Source organism: Gymnogyps californianus, chromosome 5 (assembly GCF_018139145.2).
Source record: "Gymnogyps californianus isolate 813 chromosome 5, ASM1813914v2, whole genome shotgun sequence".
NCBI lineage: Eukaryota > Metazoa > Chordata > Aves > Accipitriformes > Cathartidae > Gymnogyps > Gymnogyps californianus.
In genome coordinates this window covers 2,953,344-2,972,927 of record NC_059475.1, presented here as the reverse complement: position 1 = coordinate 2,972,927, position 19,584 = coordinate 2,953,344, and the positions used below count along the sequence as shown (strand labels likewise).

The following is a 19,584-nucleotide window of genomic DNA, read 5'->3' as shown; positions in this document are numbered from 1 at the left end:
CTTTAATCAAAACAACCAAAAAGTTTTATTCTTCCAGATTACAGCTCCCTTCATTATGCCACAATCAAGAAATAGAGTATATTCTTCCATCAAATGATGGTGCATATGGTTTCTAAATTCCTTGGGATATTGAAATTTCAATGAGTGAATGATTCTAGGTATCCTTATCTGCAAAAATGTCAATTAAATTTACAGCCAAATCCAGGCCATTGTCTTTATAGCTGCTACAGCATATATCTGAAATATCTTTGTAATATCTACAATCAATTTTTGGTGCTTGTATAAACTGCATTCTTCTTTCCTGGGAAAAGAAACATTTATATGGATTAGGAATGACAGATCATCTTCTGGAAAAAGGAGAACCTTTCTACAACCAGGAGAAAAAAGAAAAATTAACAGAATGGCAATAAAGTTGAAAATCCATTGAAAAATCTAGCGGCTGAACTAGCCTATGCTGATGTAAGAACTATCAGAGCTAAAAGTAAAAGTTGTATCTGCTAATCAAGAGCAGCGGAAGATCTCAAAACTTTTAGGGAGATGTGGAATTATGTAAGCTGAAAGCCCTCTAGACCACACAGTAGAAAGCAGAAAATTTCAGCATTTCATTCTTAACCTGAAAGGGATGGTGACGGTGTCCCTTCCATTCAAACCGCAGCATGAATATGTGATTTACCTTGACTCCATTGTTCTGTTATTGATCACAAATGCCATTTACCTAATGAAATACAAAGGGTTTTCATCTGCATTTTAGCTAAGCAAGGTTCAGTGCAAATCTGAACTCTGGTTTTGTGTCTTGATGTAACAATCTTCTGGATTTGCTTTTTAAAAATAAAGTAGATTTTTAATTTCCAATGGGTAGAAACGTAACTTCTTTCTCTCAGAAATACTTAATATTGTAATTCAGGCTTTTCTCTTGTAGAAATATCTCTTGTCTGATGTAAATTTTCAGAATTACTTGCCTTTTGGAAGGAGAGCTTCCAAATGACAGATAATCTATGCAAGAATACCTATTTCAATGATAAAAACAGTTTTGCTTAAAACAGCCCCTAAAAAGGTTACAACTGAAAAATGTATGTTCCTAACCTTGAGTTGTAATGGCAACTTATTTCCTAAGTATACATGTCAATGTAAACAAAAATTCAATGTTTGATCTATTTTTGCACACAACCAGGTAAATCCAAAACGATACTGAGACGCAAGTACTGTGCAGAGTGACAGTTCTCTGCATCTGAACCGCAACTTGACTCAGACTTTACACACAACATAAATGAAGGTCAGCACAAGTTACAACTTAATCTTGCTCTCTCTTAAAGAGAGATATTTTTCTTAAAATCTGGTTTTAGTTTAAATTTTACTCTATATCTTTATCTACTTGCTCCTGATAGATATCCCTCCCTCCCTGTGATAAATGATGAACAGGATCTGTCTGTTCTGCCTTACGGGCAGACCGTTTCTGGCTTTCAAATACTTAATCAGGAGGGACTGACATAACTTGAGATCAGTGCAATAGGACTGGAAAGGAAGTCATTGTCTATCATCCTGATGACAACCACATTAAGGCCTCCAACATGCGAACAAGTGACTGTGCCCCAGCTGCCACGTAGAAAATGTCTTGTGCAGTCCACGTACAATCTGGAAGGAAAGCCTTGTGCATCTGCAATTAATGACTTTGTATAATTGACCTGAACAGTCGGATTTGACTGCAGCTCCACAGACATTTCTTTTAGTGGAGAAGCAAATTCAGTAGTTCTTTCCCATCGTGGGCTATGGGACCTCACAAAGAAACCAAATTAGGGAAATAACATGGACAGAAAATATTCCTCACTTTTTGAACTTACATTTAACTTCCAGTTTTGCCTCCAAAACTAAAGTGTGATCCAACTGTGGCTTCAAGGAGTCTACCTTTCTGTAATCCAAGTGACTCTGCTGGTTTAGCTGAAAAGCTACCTTACCTACCTGTAATTCAGTATTTAATTGTCTGACTTGTCCTACCAGCCTAACTGCCATACCCTGAGCTTACTGCACACCTCCTGGTTGTGTCCCATCAGTCTCTATGGCCACCCACACTGTGAGCAGATGGTAAGACTAAGGAGCCTTAGCTTCAGGTTTTGGGTGCATGTCACCAGCCCAAACCACCGTGGCCACAATCAATGTCACGCTAGATCCTGACTTAAAACAGGTTTTCATCTTTTATCACCTCTACTTTCTCAAGAAAGAAACAGTGCAAACAAGCAATGTTCAGGAAAAGGACCTTGGGATGAGATGACAGTGCCTATTAACAGAGCAACTGCTCGCTCTGTCAAAATCTACAAAGACAATAATCTGCACATAATCCTCTAAATCTGAGGAAATATGGCTCAATTGAAATAGAACTGAATGAGCTGTGCTGTTCAAGATTTGGCCCTGTACATTTTTTGTCTCCCTTTTTTATCTTTGCCAACAACTTTCTGTGAAGATCGTCTTTTTCCTGTTATTTTGGTGTCTCTTAAATAGTTTGGGGAAAGTGAAGGAGAGAGAAAAACAGCATAAGAAACAAATCTTCTGCACCGGTTTGAATTTTGGACAGAAATTCAAATCAAGCATTGGAAAAATCCATCCGTTTGTAACGTTGATCACCATCTCTGCTGAGGAAGGTGCAGACAGAGTCAAGTTTGCTCTTCTCCACAGTGATGCCCAAACTACAGGTCAGGGGAATGCAGAGCCGGGAGCATTAATCTGAGAAGAGGTCCCAAACCAACTTAGATGTGGAGCCTGTACTATTGTGTCGGACTATGCCAGTGTGCTCCTATGCCACTCATAGCTCCTCTCAGTCTTCTGGTACTCCCTGTCTCCTGAATATTTCCGGCTAGTTACTGACTACTGAAGGAAGGCTGCCTTTAAGTAGTCAAGAGCGAAGATGACGGGGATTTGCGGATGCTCTTATGTCCTAATCACTTCCTCGCAGCCTTGACAGCAAAGCGAGCCCTCTTGCTGGAGAGGGAGCAAGGCCGTGTCTTTGTTACAACACTTTGATATATCAGTTTGAAGCACAACTCTCTCCTGCTCTTCAGAGACAAGCAACTTGAAGAAATGAGTTAGGTTATTATCTGTGATGAGTCATAACTATTTATGTTAGGAACTTAAATCAAACCGATCAAGTCAGGAGACAGTAAGGAAGCAAGAGACCAATGAATCTGGGTAAGATTAATATTCCATTTCACATTAATTTCATCCTTCATATAAAAGAGTAGCAAAACAATGCCTATGCAAACCTCTTAGGTTAATTTTTGCTGTCATACTTATTCACACAAGGTACAAAATGCTCTTGAAGAAACAAAATAGCATTTCTGAGGCTCTTCCCTTTCCAGTATTTTATTTACTAATCTAACAAGTGCAAAAGCCCGGGAGACCAACTTTCCTTCCGCCCACAAGCACTGTCTGTTGACAATATCTTCAAGCACAGCAGGGGTTTAATAATCTTTCTTTTTCAAAATGACTTACAAGTAGATTTCACAAGAAATGAAAATGTTAGCGATATATTTGGATTGCCCTACTGGCTGAGATCACACTGAAATAAAAGTTGCGTTGCAAGGGTCAACATTTCTAATGCTGAGAACTACTGACTTTCCGCCTAGAACAGATACTTGAATCACTACTGCTGAATTACTGCTGTTTCTCTGACCCTGGAGAATGTAGCTGAGAACAGACTTCGGTTGTGGTAAACTCTTTTCAGATGTGCAGACTGTGCCTGCACAGGAGGCATCTCAGAAGGTTCAGGAAAAAGTCTGTTGGAGCATATTTGAGATACTGAAATAACTCCCCATTTTTCTAGATACTAAGCACTAGAAAATTTGTTTGATCACAGTAAGAGTTAAAGAAACTGAGCATTTTCCAGAACTAGCCCTGCATTCTGTTTGCCTTCCAGGTGAAAGAGAGGAGATAGTAATATCAGGGCAGGCAACAAAGATAAGAAAGGAAAGTAAAAATTTACAGTTAGAAGCCACCCATGGACAAACTATACTATGATCTGGGACCTGAAAATTGGAAGAAGTAACTAGAAATCGCATGGCAAGTGGAAACGCTGTAATAAAAACACATGGAAAGACAAGAAAAACAAAACTGTGAGCAGGGTGAGACTTCATAAGTTCTCAAAGTATTTGAATCTGGCAACCATGTGGGTTTTTTCTGTCTAGGTCAGTGAGGGATAATTCATATGCATTTCAGGTATGTTTTAATTCAACATAGATTCTGAACACAATTTTGATTGTTTTGTTTCTAAGAGACCGGAGATTGTCTGCACCACGTCGATTGGTACCTGGAACTTGTATCTGTTACCTTTCCAACAAGGTATGCTAGTACAGATTTGAATCACACGTCCTTCTCGAGGACGCACAGATACTTCTGTATTGCTCTATCTTCATGACACAGAAAACTGCTACTTCTTCGCTCACAAAGAACTTTGGAGCATTGCATTCTCTTCATACATCTGAGTTTTGTTATAAAAGAGGCCATTTGATTTCCACTGTAAGAATTAAGTTTAGCAATGCAAAAGTTGATTAAAATACAATTTACAGATACTTTATATATATATATGTCTGTGTTTGGATTGTGGCAGACATAAAATGAAGAAAGAAACAAAATATGTTAAAAGTGTTTCAGTGAGGAATGAAGCTAGCTCTTCTTCATTTATGTGAAAACATAAGATTAGGGTTGCTCTTGTACAAATAAAGATATCAGATTTATTTTTACAACAGCCATGGCCCTTCCTCATGAGTGGCAGACACACAAATGATGTCAGTATGTATGACTAACAACCAAAAATAAAGCAGATATTTTTGTACGGGCTATGTAATATCCTATTAATACAAGACCATTTTGTTTAGTTTACATTTTCTTTGGACCTTGCCCATTCACAGCTTTCTCTGAGTGGTTTCCTTGTATCGTACACTGTGAACTATTGTCACTCATGCAGTTCTAGCGGTTTTAGAAAGAAAAAAAAATCTGCCTCATCTTCATCTGATGAAAGCACTTTTCATCAAGAGTTTAGGAATTCATCCCTCTCCGTGACCCTTCTAATTCTACCAAGTTAAAAAAGAAAATCCATAAAAACATTTCCCAACTAATCCCTGTCTCTAATATGTTGTTCTGGGTTTTTATCCCTGTAATAAATGCCTTGCTACATCTTTACTGTGATTAGTCTCATGGGATGTACATGTGATGAGCATCTCCCCAGGGTCAGACTGAACACGGGTCAGAATCCCGTAGCAAATGCCAATACACGTTTGAATCCCCCAAAACAATCCAAGAAGCCAGTACTTTAGCATCAATGTTTTATACAGAACAGTGCAGCTACCAAGTTGGCAGAGGAGAGGAGCTAAGACAAAGCTTTTTTATTTCTTAAATGTGAGGCTAAGGTGTTTCCCCAGTGAGGAAAAATTAAATTCCATGGGGTTTAATGTTGTTTCATTTCCTCCAAGCACTGCACACAGTGAGTCGCTAAACCCCAAACAGGCATGTGTACTCCCAGAAAATCAAAACCTCAGCGCTGAGTGGATCATGGTCTTGCTAAGCAAGCCTTTAAAAGACAGAAAATATATCCCGTACCAAGTGGAATTCCTGCTCAGAAAGAGAAAAAAAGCAGGACCTCCTTAGAGCCAGTGGTTCTGGCACTCGCACAGCACGCAAGAAGTACTGAGGACTGTAAGAGCTCTACTGCCTGGGCTTTTGGATGATGGAGAGGGAGCCTATCAATCTCTCACATTGGAGTAATTTTTTAAATTCTCTATAAATAATTACATTTTGACTGGAACAGGGACATGAATCCAGATTTAATTGAACCTGGATTTTTGTCGCATATGCTAAGTTTGAATGGCTTCCTCAACTGAGACCTTTTTAAAGCATCACTGTCTTTTTACCTGGACTCTTCGTTCTCTACATGACATTGTTGTGTTCATTCTGACATATTTTTTGTGACAACTGAGGAACCATTGACATAGTAACACGAAATAGGATTTGATCTTGTTCTGCAAGTTTTTCCTTTGATTAGCAATGGGAGTCTGTCATACGGTGTTCCAGCCTTACCATGCAAAAAGCCTTAAATTATGCTTCACAAGATTTCATCCTAAATTGTAACACACTGACAATCCCTATGTACACTCTCTTTTTCCAAACTTTTGCTAAAAGCAGATTGACACGTCTAGAGATGTCACTAGACTTTACTGCATCAAAGTTATATAAAATACTCTAAAACAAGTGTACCTGTAAATGCTAGACTTCTGCCAGATTTTAATTCGATGTGCAAATCATATACTTGAAGCTGAAAAAATAATCCCTGCAGGGATGATTTGATGTTGGATGGGCATGTCCCCCTTTTTCTAACAGTAGTAATTAATTTACAGTCAGTTTCAGTAAATATACATTTTCCCCATAAATATAGATTCAAAACTCACAGACCAGACATGATCTCATTTTCTATTTCAGCATTTTGACATACATTGGTTAGTGTCCCCCACAAAAAATCACTGGTCTCAAGTTTAGATCATACTATTGTAAGAAGATTTAAAAAGTGGACTAATTTCTTCTTGCATTGTTTTCCAGTTACTGTCATCATAACTTAGAACCAAGGGCTCCTGAACTCATTTTTTTTAAACTCTTCATTGAAATTTAAATCCCTTATTCTTGGGATATTTTTGCATATAATAGTATCAAATTCTAATGTAAACAAGCAGCTAGATAATGAATGCCTCTACAAAATTCAGCATCCGAAACAACCTGTTGCACTGTTTCCTCTTTTGCCAGGGAACACATTTTCTGTCTTGTCTTTCTGCAGAACTGCCTGGAGTCTCTATTGTTTTATTCTGGTAATAAGAATCTATGTTGTTCTTACATCCTCTACATAAACAAAAATATTGCTACAGCTTTAAATCCAACAAGTCAATTGAACACAACTGTGTACAACGTCCCCCAAAGAACAGATGATGGTGCTCATCCATACTCATTCTTTATCTGTTGGCACCTCCTAGATCTCTGTAAACACACTCAGTGTAGAAAGTTATTTAGTACCATTCATGACCCCCAAAATTTCATCCTTTATAGGTACCGGCAATTCTTCCTGCTGGTGTTAAATTTTCTGAGATTATGAATAAGCAAAGAGTTCTGGGGTGTGCTTAAGTCTCACTTTTTTAAATCTTTTTTTTTCCCGCTATATGCAACAATTTTTTCATTTTCTTGTAATTGACCAACAAGCATCTTTCATCAACTGTTTTGTTCCTCCACCCATCCAGTGAGAACTCCATACTCCATACAGAAGACCCCAGACCTTCACATTTTAACCCAAGAGCCAGTATTCTTTTGTAAAGGTATGAAAAGATCACATTTGTTTTTAATTTGCTTTACATTTTTGCATGACAGTTACTCATAATGTAGCTTTACCTCTCTCTAGATTGTACCCATTCAAGTCTTCTTGAAGGCTGTTATGAATGCTATTACGCATTACTTCTCTTGCATTTATTCTCATATACCGGATGCTCGCAAAGCCGGTTCCCAAACCATGCAAAGCTCTGTCAATTTTGTTTGAATTTGAAGATGACTTCTGGGTTTATGACTTGGGTTTTATTTGATATTTGGCATTCCCAAGAAATTCTATAACTGCAGAGCTTTGCTTGCTTTCTATTAATTTTACTCTATCCTAGAAAACTTCCATTAATTTGGAACTTTTATAATGTTTTATGAAGTGTTCATACGGGATCTTCCAAAAGGTCTTGTGCACTGTTTTCTTTAGATCATAATCATTGCTTCCTACCTGATCAGGGCATAATCTCCCAGAACTGCAAAACTATCTTTTCAGCCCTACAGACATCACCAGCTCTCCTAAGTTTAACCTTCCCCCTTCATCCTTGCATTTAAAATGAATCTTGCATATGTTTTATCTTTAAGTGCAGCATTCTTCAGATTTCTGTCCTACACCTTCTGAAGGCTTAACAAAAATTATTAAACCCACAAATGCTTCAGAATCAGCCACATCCAAAAATAAAAATACAAAAATACCTTCTAATGGCTCCCTATTTTTTTCAAACTACTGTTTGCAGGCTCAAGGGAGGAGATATTTGAAGTTTTCTTTTGTAAGATAAGTAGTTTCAGTTGCAAGGAAATTTTCAGCTGCTTAACACTTTTATTTAGGACACTGAATTCGTTCCCTTTTATTGGATTTCCATAACTGGTATTTGGTTTGTACGGATTGAGCAGAAAGTCTTTTTATTGCATGACCAGTTTTACCTGGATGAGCAAAACCACAGCTGAAACTGCGTAACAAGGCACCCTTAGGAAGGTCGATCCTGTAAATCACACTGCCCACTTTCTCAGCCGTACCTGGATGTACTTACTCTCTTCAAAATAATAACACAAAGTTTGGCCTTGATTTTAATATATTCTTAGTTGGGAAGTGCATCAGTGGACAGAAATTATACATGCACCGTCACACTTCCTCCCCAAAATGTTTACAGTAGGTTCTACCTACCTACTTATCCTAAGTCTCACGAGGGGACTTTTTCTACTTAAGCAATAAATTGATCCTTGAGGAAAGCGCTTGAAACAGACTTGACCTTGTCCCTGTTTCCTTCCTGAGCTGCTTAGATAGCTGACGTGTTTACAACCTTTTAAAGCCCTGGAGTTGTCTTTCTGTAATGACTACAGAAGCAAATTACGTGCGCTGTGTAAAAGACAATGCTACTATCACTGCACATATTTCTGAATTTGAGTAGTACTTTGAAGTCACTTACAGTTAAAATGGTAGCTAACTACGCATTGGTTACAAAATAGTAACCAACTTCTTTCTGTAAAGAAACAAATGCATAAAAGCACTTCTACTGAACAGATTTTTTTTCCCTAAAATAGAAGAGCATTTTAAAATAAAATTTCCGTCTAGCAGAAGAAAATGTTTATTCAAAATTAATTATGTACTCACCTTTGACTCTGTCTCCTTTGTGCAGATGAATTTCCCCTTCTCCTTGAGGTTGATATGGCTTTACGACAATAAAAAGTCTTCCAGGTACAGCACTGTAAAGCTTGCGTTTTGGACCCTGATAATCCAAGGCAGACAGAGTATCCTTGTTGGCACTAGGATTGTAAACGGCACTGGAAATTGAAATTAAAAAACAGTAACTGGTTATTTAAAATGGGTAAAGTCAACAATTTACCATCACATTAGCAGGATTAAATTAAGCAGTGAATAACATAATTGTCTTCCAGAAAGACATCTAATCCTGCAGAAAAAAAAATACACATTTTTCATCCTAAATACATGCTTTTAATGGTTGAAATCTTTCAATATGAAACATGATCAATAATCATCTGACCGTGATGGCCTAGAAAAGAAAACACGTAACACTAAAGTGTTTAATTTTTATGCAAACTAAACTTTCATCTTCACAGACCCTGATGAAGCTTAAAATTTATATGCAAATCATACATTACAAGCATCACAATTTGTCAGAAAGACTTTAAAATGTCAGTATTTACAATTATTGTTGGGAATGGATATCTTTGTAATATTGTAATGTTAACTGAATCAAGACAACCTAATTATTAACTGAATGGACTGAATAATCAAGATACTTTGTCACTCCAAGGCCTGGAGCTAAATTTTAGATCTGCACAAAGCATGGTTCTTATGGCTAACATATTCTCCAGAAGATCATTTCTTATTGATGGCAATCAATAGCTCTCCCAATGACTTCAGAGTAGTATGCCCAGATAAGTCATAGGTCATCAAACAATACACAATGTACTTATGGTGTATAAAGAAGAAATTATTGAAAGCCAGTGAACGATAGATAAGATCATTATTAACCTGTGGAAAAATGAGTGAACTGTCAAAAATGTAACGTGAGAAAGAGCCAAATATTAAAGAGCATGGGAAACCTATAGGAGATATCGTAATAAACTTGCAATACACTACTATTCAACTTAAAAAAAAAAAACAAACATAAAAACTTGAGGTCTTACACAGAAAGTCTAGAAACAGAAAACATTCATGAGAAAGAAGAAGATTCATAAAGATTTATAGGAAAAAGACAGGCTACCAAAAGAAGAAGAATGATTTAATGGTGATCTAGCACTGTAACACTCTGCTTACTTTCTTGTAAGGAGAAAGAAAAGATCTCAAACAGCTATAAGCAAAGTGAAATATGAGGGCTGGAGTTTGCTGTTTCTTCGCCCTTTTTTTTTTAACCAATCTCCTACCAAAATAGGAGTCAATAAGGCTCTCTATATAGGTAAAAAAGAAGTTGCCTGGTAAAAAACCAAACGTAGTGGATCTTTCATATCAGGCACGCTTCCATTTTTCTGCAGTAACTTCTTTACCATTTGAATAGCATCCCCCTTTCACCTCGTTGTCCTGTTCTTCTATTACTGTGAGCAGGTGCTAATAAAGATAAGCCATACTTAAGAGTTTAAAAGTGAGCTCTGGTTGCATGTCTGTGATAGAGTTTGCACCAGAAACCTCAGCCAACTCTCACAGTTGTTTAAAGGAAGACAGGAAAAGATGATGTTCGGGTTTCAGTTCTTTTGCTCCATTCCTTTTTCCTTGTAAGTGAAGAAACAGTCATCACCATAAAAAAATCCAGATCTATAAACTGTTGCTACACATCCGATTTCCACTTGCATCAAGCTATATTTTCTGCCTAGTCTGGTAGCAGCCAAGTAGCAGCTATTCACAATGTTATGTCCCAGCATCTTCTTTAACTCCTGTCACAGAAGATACATTCATTTTCTCTCTTACCGAAAGAGGAGGGGGAAATGGCACATTCAACCTTTGCATTGAATGCATCGTTTCTCATGAGAGAGGCTTACTAATGGAAATCAGGGCTGCAACATGGGATAGATGGCTTCCTAAAAAAAGATCTTTCCTCTCCCCCCTTGTCCCCAGCTTGGGCTCCCAGCCCAGCAAGTCTCCTGCCATGAAGGAGCAGGAGGAGGATGTGGAGATTTTAGAAGACGCGTGGACGTGTTTCCCTCTCACCCAGAAGAAGGTGGCCATCCTTGATGGCTCAGCCCTGACTGAGGCTGTGCTGGCACCTCCTTTCGCTAATCACCGTGGGACAGATTCCCCAGGAAGGGTGCCGGTTCCCCTGCCTCCCCCAGCCCCCCCTCAAAACCAGTTTGGTATGAAAAGCAGCGGCCTCACGAGAAGATAAACACCTGAGCCACACAGGCTATAAAGATCACATGAACCCCTTCCAGCATCGTTTTCCAGCTCCTTTCCACAATGCAAACTCCACAAACCTCATTAACCCTTTGTCGTACTCTAACCTTCTCCATTAACCTACCCCCTCTGGCTGCTTCTGCTCCAGAACCCAATCTACTGCTATGTCAAAAAGCACTTTTTCATCTAAGGGGAGCAACAGCTTCGTGGTGAATGCATTATTTGCAAATAATAAGCGGAGACAGCAACAATTCCCACATTTAGCTGACAGTAAGTAGGTGGTCATACAGTTAAACAAAATCTGTGAGGAAAGCATCACGTAAGGCGCCATTCATGTCTGCAAAACGGGCCTGTGGCAAAAAAAGGCATTGCTTGCAGGAAAAACTATATATAAAATCCTTTTAGTTGTCTTTAAATTTAGAGAGCCTCCAGCTCTCTTCTCAGTACTTGCATGTACTCTGGACATCTCTGAAACAAGTCTTGATGGTACATATGAAAATCTGCAGCTGGGTCACAGTTTAAGTAGCTGTGATACTGATGCACTAAGAGAAAGACCAAAATTTTATTTGCACAAGATTTCAGGCATTAAATCGGTTTCCACTGTCATTTGTGCTAGTTTTCAAAATCACGTGCTTTCAGAAAGGGAAGAGGAAAGTGGCTGAATAAAGTCAAAGCAAATAAATGTTTGCTTATTCCAAAAAAAATTTTTAATTGTTCCCCCCACCTCCAAGAACTGTTTATACTTCAAGAATTTGGAAGTGCGTTATCCCAGGAATATTGATGAAAAGGCACTTTTTATCCCTTCCAGCTAAAATCATCATTGACTCTAAGGTAAAACCTCCCACTCTGGTGGCATCAGCAGTATCCAGTGGAATACGAGGGCACTCATTCTCTGAAAAGCACCCCGCGGCCACCTCCTCACCTAAGCGAAGCCTCATTACAGACAACCTGGTTTTAAGCTGATACGGGTCTCTGCGAGGAAGCGTCACCCAAATGATAACCAAATGAGGTTTTGCCGTTATTGTAACATACAACAAGGTAAGACGAGTTTGCTCTACTGCACGAAACCACTGGCATAAGAAATTTGCGTCCTGTTCCTTCCAGTGATTCTTACATTTCAGACAACCTTTTTTTACAATGCACCATATTTCCACTCTCCAGCAGTATTGTTACTGTCACAAATAGCGCTTGTCGGTTTGGGCGCCTACAGCCAAGGAGAGAAGAAGAACGTGCAAGGGAACAGGTGACAGCTTCAACTACATGACGTTTTGTTTTACTGACTCGAAAACTCAAGTAAAGATCCCTTACACCTACAAATGACAAAGAGAAACCAACTGCTGCATTTCTTAACAATACTCATGTCCTTTTCCACTCTGAACAATGGACGGGTTTTGATATTAGGAAACAGGACAGACAAAGCCTGATATTTTAAATGACCACTGAATTAAATGTGTTTGGTCAAAACATTTAAGCTCTAATTCTTTTCATCAGTACTCAGCTCTGCCTCCCTTCATTTTTGCAGCCGTGCACTTTAGCCCCTCGTCCTGGCGTAGCTCCATCGCTTGCACACTTGACAGATGCAGTTCCTGAGTCCTCCTCAAAGTGAAGCTGTAATTGCCTATCCACAGGGCAGTAGCTTCACAAAGCTGAAGCCCCCATTTGTGATCAAAATTTAGACACAATCCTCTTTTATTATATTATTTACAATACCTACATCACTCTAATTAGTCAGGATTTACTCTCCAGTGGGACATAGCTGCAGGATATTTGCAGAGAGTCCCTGCTAAATCACATTTGTAATTCAAGGGGAAAGAGGGAGCAGCAAAGTCATAGGGAATGCAAAACCCTGCAGCAAGGATAATCGTGAAAGAAGCCCATGACATCTATCACCACCATCTCAAGAAGCCCCCTTTGTTCTAGGCTAGCCTCCTACACAGCGCCGCTTATTTCCCCCATTTATTCCCTCTATTTTACTCTTTGGTTCAGCACACTTCTACAGAAGGGAGAACTTAAACAGTCTCTGCTTCATCACCCATGAGCAGCTCCAACATAGGTTTCAGGCATGACCAATAGTTTCACGAAGGGACCAAGTGTCTCAGAAACATTTTACTTTGCTGTTAAACACAATCATTATTTCAACTATTAAAAGATCTTGAGAACTAGCACCTTGATTTGGAGGTGCAAACTCAGTGCTAAGTCACTGCTGAGCTTTGCTGAATTTAAAGTCTGCCTGGCTGCTGGAGCTCTGTGAGGAAACAGCTGGCTTTGACTGGAGCTTCCAATTAAAGTATTCACACTTGGACATATTCCACTGTGCTGAGATTTTATTACCTATACATTAAATCGAGTGCAAAACGGGCACATAAATAACATAAAAGAACACGGCAGTCCAGCATGATGCTGTTAGGGATATCTCATGCTGTGCAAAATAGTCAAAAAGTCACCTGATGTGCCTGTGCTGCTGCCGTTTGGCATCCTCTCCCAGCCTGTTTAGGGATGGCGACCGGCTCCGGGAGGACGGAGTGTAACTCCCCACAGTTTTTACAGTTCCATTAGGATTATTCTGCATCTGTTGAAGTAGATGAGGTGAAAGGCTGCGGTGTGAAGAAGCAGAGGAGGCGGCTGACCACTCAGGGAGGTTGTTGATGTTCAGATTGTTGTCGCTGTTGGAACGAAGCAAGATCCGAGGTGCTGCTAAGGTGCTTGGGGGTCTCCGCCTTCTGTTTGAATAGGTGGGAGCCTCTCTAAAGGGCACTGTGTAAAGAAAGACACCCAGGGTAATCTCAGATGATTTCACCATGCATATGCGTTTACCACCCCATAAAAAGATTTAGCAACATATAGAATCATAGAATCATAGAATGGTTTGGGTTGGAAGCGACCTTAAAGACCATCTAGTTCCAACCCCCCTGCCATGGGCAGGGACACCTTCCACTAGACCAGGTTGCTCAAAGCCCCATCCAGCCTGGCCTTGAACACTTCCAGGGAGGCGGCATCAACAACTTCTCTGTGCAACCTGTTCCAGTGCCTCACCACCCTCACAGTAAAGAATTTCTTCCTAATATCTAATCTAAATCTACCCTCTTTCAGTTTAAAACCGTTACCCCTCGTCCTATCACTACACTGCCTGATAAAGAGTCCCTCCCCATCTTTCCTGTAGGTCCCTTTAAGTACTGGAAGGCCACTATAAGGTCTCCCCGGAGACCTTTCTCTTCTCCTGGCTAAACAACCTCAACTCTCTCAGCCTGTCTTCATAGGGGAGGTTCTCCAGCCCTCTGATCATCTTCGTGGCCTCCTCTGGACCTGCTCGAGCAGGTCCATGTCTTTCATACACTGGGGGCCCCAGAGCTGAACGCAGTACTCCAGGCAGGGTCTCACGAGAGCGGAGTAGACACTATGGCATTGTTTCTTCTGCAGAGACAGAAACCTTGCCTGCATAGCTAATCGAATTCATTATCTTTAAAACATCATTAAAACTGAAAACAACTGAGCAACGTTAACCTGTTTACTGCCTTTAATAAATAGTTAGGCAACACTAGTGGCATGAGTCTGCTGAACAGTCTGAACTATGGTCTAGGAGATGGGAAACACCTCATTATTGCCAAGTTTGAGTCTCAACAAGTTCATATTTGTGCCATGTTGTCATATTCAATCAGAAAGCCACGGAACAAGGCTGATCGGCAGAATTTTTGATGTGTGATCTTCTAACTTCCTTCTCCCATTGGCACCCGAACTGGGAGAACTTTGTTCCATCGCAAGTTCAGGCATAACCTGAAGTCTGTAGTGTTAACAGTCACCTTATCCCCATCTTCCAGGTTAAAAATTGAGGACATAGATTTTTCTCCTGGCAGAACTCTATTATATTGCTATAATCCCTAGGTATTCCGCTCTTTCTAATCTAGGCATTTCTACCGCATCTATTACTATTGTATATAGAACATATTACCCGAGGGTAATACACTCACTTTGTCACGTGCTGTGTCCCAAAGAGAACATGACTGTATCCAAAGGCTGCAATATACTACTTAATGAAATAGTCATAACAGAAAACAAAAGCAAGGGCAATAAAAATGTAATACAAACCAGAGGACACATCCTTTCATCAGTGTTACAGGTACAGTGCTGCAGTCATAGGAGAATTTGTACAAGCAGACACTATGTTTTCCAGATCTCCTTTTCTCACTGTAGTGGGTCAGTGAGTTCCAAGTGCAACTTAAAAGGCAAATTTTCTAATAAAAGGCACCCAGCTATCACTAGATGCGATGGGATTTCCTACCCATATGATAAGGTAATAAAGGATCTGACCCTGACAACTCACACTTGCCTCGGCCCCCATTCATGCAACTACTCTCATTAATTTTAGTGGAACTTACGGGGTCGCAAGATTTGATCCAAAGTGCACATATTTACCTCTGAAAAGTCGCAGTAGTATAACTAACAAAAGGCAGCCAGGCATTATTCTGAGGACTTTATTGAGCTGTTGTAATTTTCAAAAAATTATATTTCAATTGGGAAAGAAGCCCCACAAAATGTCATCCTACATGTCTAAAGTGCCAGTAAGTGCCATTTATAAAGTGCCAGAAATGTCTAGGTATTCAATACCTTTCAAAAACACACAAAAACCAGAATAAGAATGTCTGTCATACTGTGCAAGTAAATAAATTCACATAAATATGAATATACATAGGAATCAATCTGTCCTGCCTTGAAATGCAGCCTTTAATTGAGAGAACACAGTAAAATTTAAGGTTTCAAAGCAAAACTGAAAGCATATTTATAGCATAAAATAAAGATGGAACTGCAAGTAAAAGAATGGTTTATATAATTTTCACCAGAATTGGTTTACGATTAACTGTGATTCTGAATATTTTAAAATACCATCCTTATTTCTAATGAGCTGAAACTTTCTCTGCTAAACAGCTCAACAACATCAGAACAACCAAGCACGAGAACAGTGTGCAGAGAGAGAAAGGGCTCTAAATTTTTTTCCATAACATTTCATTTGAAACAAGGCTGAAATAAGGGGAGTAGTCTTCAAATGCTTTTAAAGGGGATAAAGCCTAGAAGTCCAATATTTGTGCTAGAAACTGGCAGAAAGTGTCTATTTTTCAGGATATTCCAAGTTTTTCATATTTCATATTTTTTTTAAGGTTTCAAAGCAGCAGAGTATGTCACTGAAAGCACCTTGGTGCTTCAAATGTCACAGTGAAAGCCCCGGTTAGTACTAACTGAAAGAAAACTCACAGCACTTATTTCCAAAATTGACATATACAGATCCTCTAGCTTGATGTATATGACATAGACGTGCCATTTGTGCATTCCTGTATTTTTGACGTTCGGAATACAGCTCTAGAAATTATTTCATTGAAGACAGGGATCTTTCCCAGGTACAATAAAGCAGAATAGCTCCTGCAATAACTTCAGTAAAGGAGAAAGCACACAAAACAGAATATAGGGAATGTTTTGCACATACAGGTTCGCTACCTGAAGGTCTAACGCTGTTCCCTTAGGGTCACCAAAGTTTGTCTTGGACTTCAGTAAAAATTGGATCTGACCCTTAGATTTTAATTTTTCATGAACTGAAACAGGTACCACTCCAAGGAGACTGCCGAGCCCTCCAGCCACAGATCGATACAGCTAAATATTGCCAACATTTTGGGGATGTTTGCTGTAACTTTTGAGAGGTTGGTGGGATATCTTCTGGCAGGAGTGGGAGGGAGCACGAGGGGCACGGTGCTCAGGCACGGTGACAGGACGGACGGAGAATTGCTGAGCACGTTTATACCGACAGATTTTAGAAAACACAAAACTGGTCCATTCATTCCTACTGAAAAACAGGGTAGGTTTTGTATATATACACATTCTCCACGTACCAGATTAAATTAACTCTTTTTCCTTAAAATCCTTGGAAGGATTTTACATGACCATTTAGGAGTCAGCTTTTGCTTTGCTATTAATCTTCTATTCTTAAGGAGAGAACTACAAGCAAAATTCGCCTTTACTACAGAAAATAAACAGGAAAGGGGACAACGAATTACACCAATTGACATGTGTCTAACACAAATCTTTTATAGAAAGAGTTAAAAATAAGCATTTCCGTGCCTAAAGTGATTAATATTCCACCCAACTGTTTCTTTTCCCCAGCAATCTGCAAACCGTAAGTGGGTGGATATTTTTTTAGCTGCTTCTTATAGGCATTATTTATATTATTTTCACAATAAAAAAATGACTACAACACAAAATGATGAAATGCAAATGTCCATGCTTTAACCCCTGCTGGACACTGTTTTTCCCTAATATTTCACCCTGTTCAGAACTGTAAGTATAACTGTTGCAAAACTTGTTTGGGAAAAACACTTGATATAAAATGACATGAAAATGTCTGAACTAATTTCATGCCCCTAAAGTTTAAAATTATCATCCCTGAAAGCATACCTGAAAGTACCATTTAATCCTTCCTCCAGCTCTCGGAATTCTATTCCTGGCATTTCATACATCTGAAGGGACAATTCAGCACCATTCAGTGACAAAATTCACCTAGGAAATTCCTTACATGTCTTCAAATGCATTTCTTCGGGAACAAAAACATTTTTATAACTACTTGACTCTTCAGAGAAAAACCTAAAATGAATAAAGTCACATCCAGCCTTAATAATCACTTGCCTAAATGGACTGTCTAACACAAAATAATTTTGAAAAAGAAATTGCAGGAATTGATTAATGATAGAGTCACTAAGCCGATCATATTAAATGTACACAAGAAAACACCAGTCTGAAACATCAAAGTGTTCTGCTTTCATTGCTTACCTTCTTTCTTTGTGAAGGCATTTAACAAAGACTTCATTTTCCCTTTTTACTTTAGCAGCAATCCCCTCATTATATAACCTTTGCTGGGAAGAAAGAGGCAAAAAAAAAAAAAAAAATAAAAAAAAATAAAAAAAATATAATAAAGCTACCCAATTTCTATGTGTTCAGGCTGCCTGCACCCTGACATAAGCAGCAGGTTTCTGGGCACTGTGTAATTGCGAGCATAGCTGGGCATGCAGTACCCAGCGTTCTGGTGACAAAGCCCACCCCACATTCTGTCTGTCAGCTGGGAGCCAACTGTGCATAGACTGGAGCTGCTCAAAAAAAAAAAAAAAAAAAAAAAAAAGAAAAAAAAAATCTTGCTATCTTTCACAGCATTAGTCATGTGAACACCACCGCCACAGCCTTGCAGACGATACTCTTGCTTCCGCGAGCGCTGCGTTTGTGCAGGAGCGAACGCCGGGCTGAGGGAGGTGCAGGCGGCCGGAGCTCCGAGGGGGCCAAAAATTCATATTTGCGAAGGGCAGGGGGGAGCGAGGCGCGACAAGGTACTCCGCAGCCGCGCTCCGCAGCCTGCAACTGGGGAAAGGGAAACCTTCACAGAGATGAGAGCTGCTGTAGAAGTGCATTTAGCTTTTAAACTTGCACAGCTGACTCTCAGTGTGCAGAGGCTTCTCGCTATTTATTTGCTTTTCGCTATTTATTTGCTTTTCGCTATTAATTTGCTTTTTGCTATTAATTCGCTTTTCACTATTAATTTGCTTTTCGCTATTAATTCGCTTTTCGCTATTAATTTGCTTTTCGCTATTAATTTGCTAGCTTACTGCAATGCTCCAAAAAGCCAGTTTGAGGAAAAGTACAAATCACACCAAGCTTCACACAATGACTACGTTAAGAACGGAGACAAAACTGCCACTAAACAGAATATCTTAACATGGCCTATATTCCAGTCTGAAACACATGAGATATACAAGCACAATTATTTTCCACGCCCCTTCCATTGCACTGGAATCAGACAGAATTTCTTTTTGCACAGGATAAAAATACGAAAATTTGACCAAGCCGTTTCGCTAAATTCAATGCAGATGCCAGAAAATAAAAGATGTAGCCATTGCAGTTTTTAAAGTACTCATTCTGAAAAAAAAATTCTATAGGTAGCTATGCCAGCCAGTGCAAACATGCTCCTAGAGGAAGAGCAAATAACTGAAACGGGCAGATAGGAAGCAGGGGGGAGGTGCTAACCATCACAAAAATTTTAAGCATAACTAGTTAAATGTAAGATATAAAGATTCCGAAGAACAGGAAATTCACTGTTTTAAAAAAAAAAAGGTAACCTACATTAAAAAATTGCCTTCAAATAGTATAAACCATATAACAGTTAATAAATATTTCTTCCATTTCAGACATCTCTGCTGATCGCTACTGCATCTATTTTGAAAATTAGGTCTTTTTTCTTACTGAGAAAACTGCTTCAAGAAAGATAGAAAATAAATTACTTAAATGAATTTAACATCTCTATGCATAATTATCTCATATTTAACATAACACTGGAAAGAATTAGTAAGCATAAATAAATGGAATAGTTTAAACTTAATTTA

General features: G+C 39.1%; 1 protein-coding gene across 2 annotated transcripts in view; it reads right to left on the bottom strand.

Moving 5' to 3' along the window:
* SHANK2 (SH3 and multiple ankyrin repeat domains 2) overlaps positions 1 to 19,584 on the bottom strand; it is a 319,025-nt gene that overhangs the window by 214,998 nt on the left and 84,443 nt on the right. Inside the window, exons 1-3 of one of the 2 annotated variants that reach the window (XM_050897451.1) lie at positions 17,987 to 18,023; positions 13,624 to 13,933; positions 8,942 to 9,111 (exon numbers count right to left, since the gene is read on the bottom strand). In XM_050897451.1, the coding sequence (XP_050753408.1) occupies positions 8,942 to 9,111; positions 13,624 to 13,933; positions 17,987 to 18,023 (517 nt within the window). Of the gene's footprint in view, positions 1 to 8,941; positions 9,112 to 13,623; positions 13,934 to 17,986; positions 18,024 to 19,584 lie in introns of those variants that run through there. The other variant, XM_050897450.1, reaches the window with a different exon arrangement.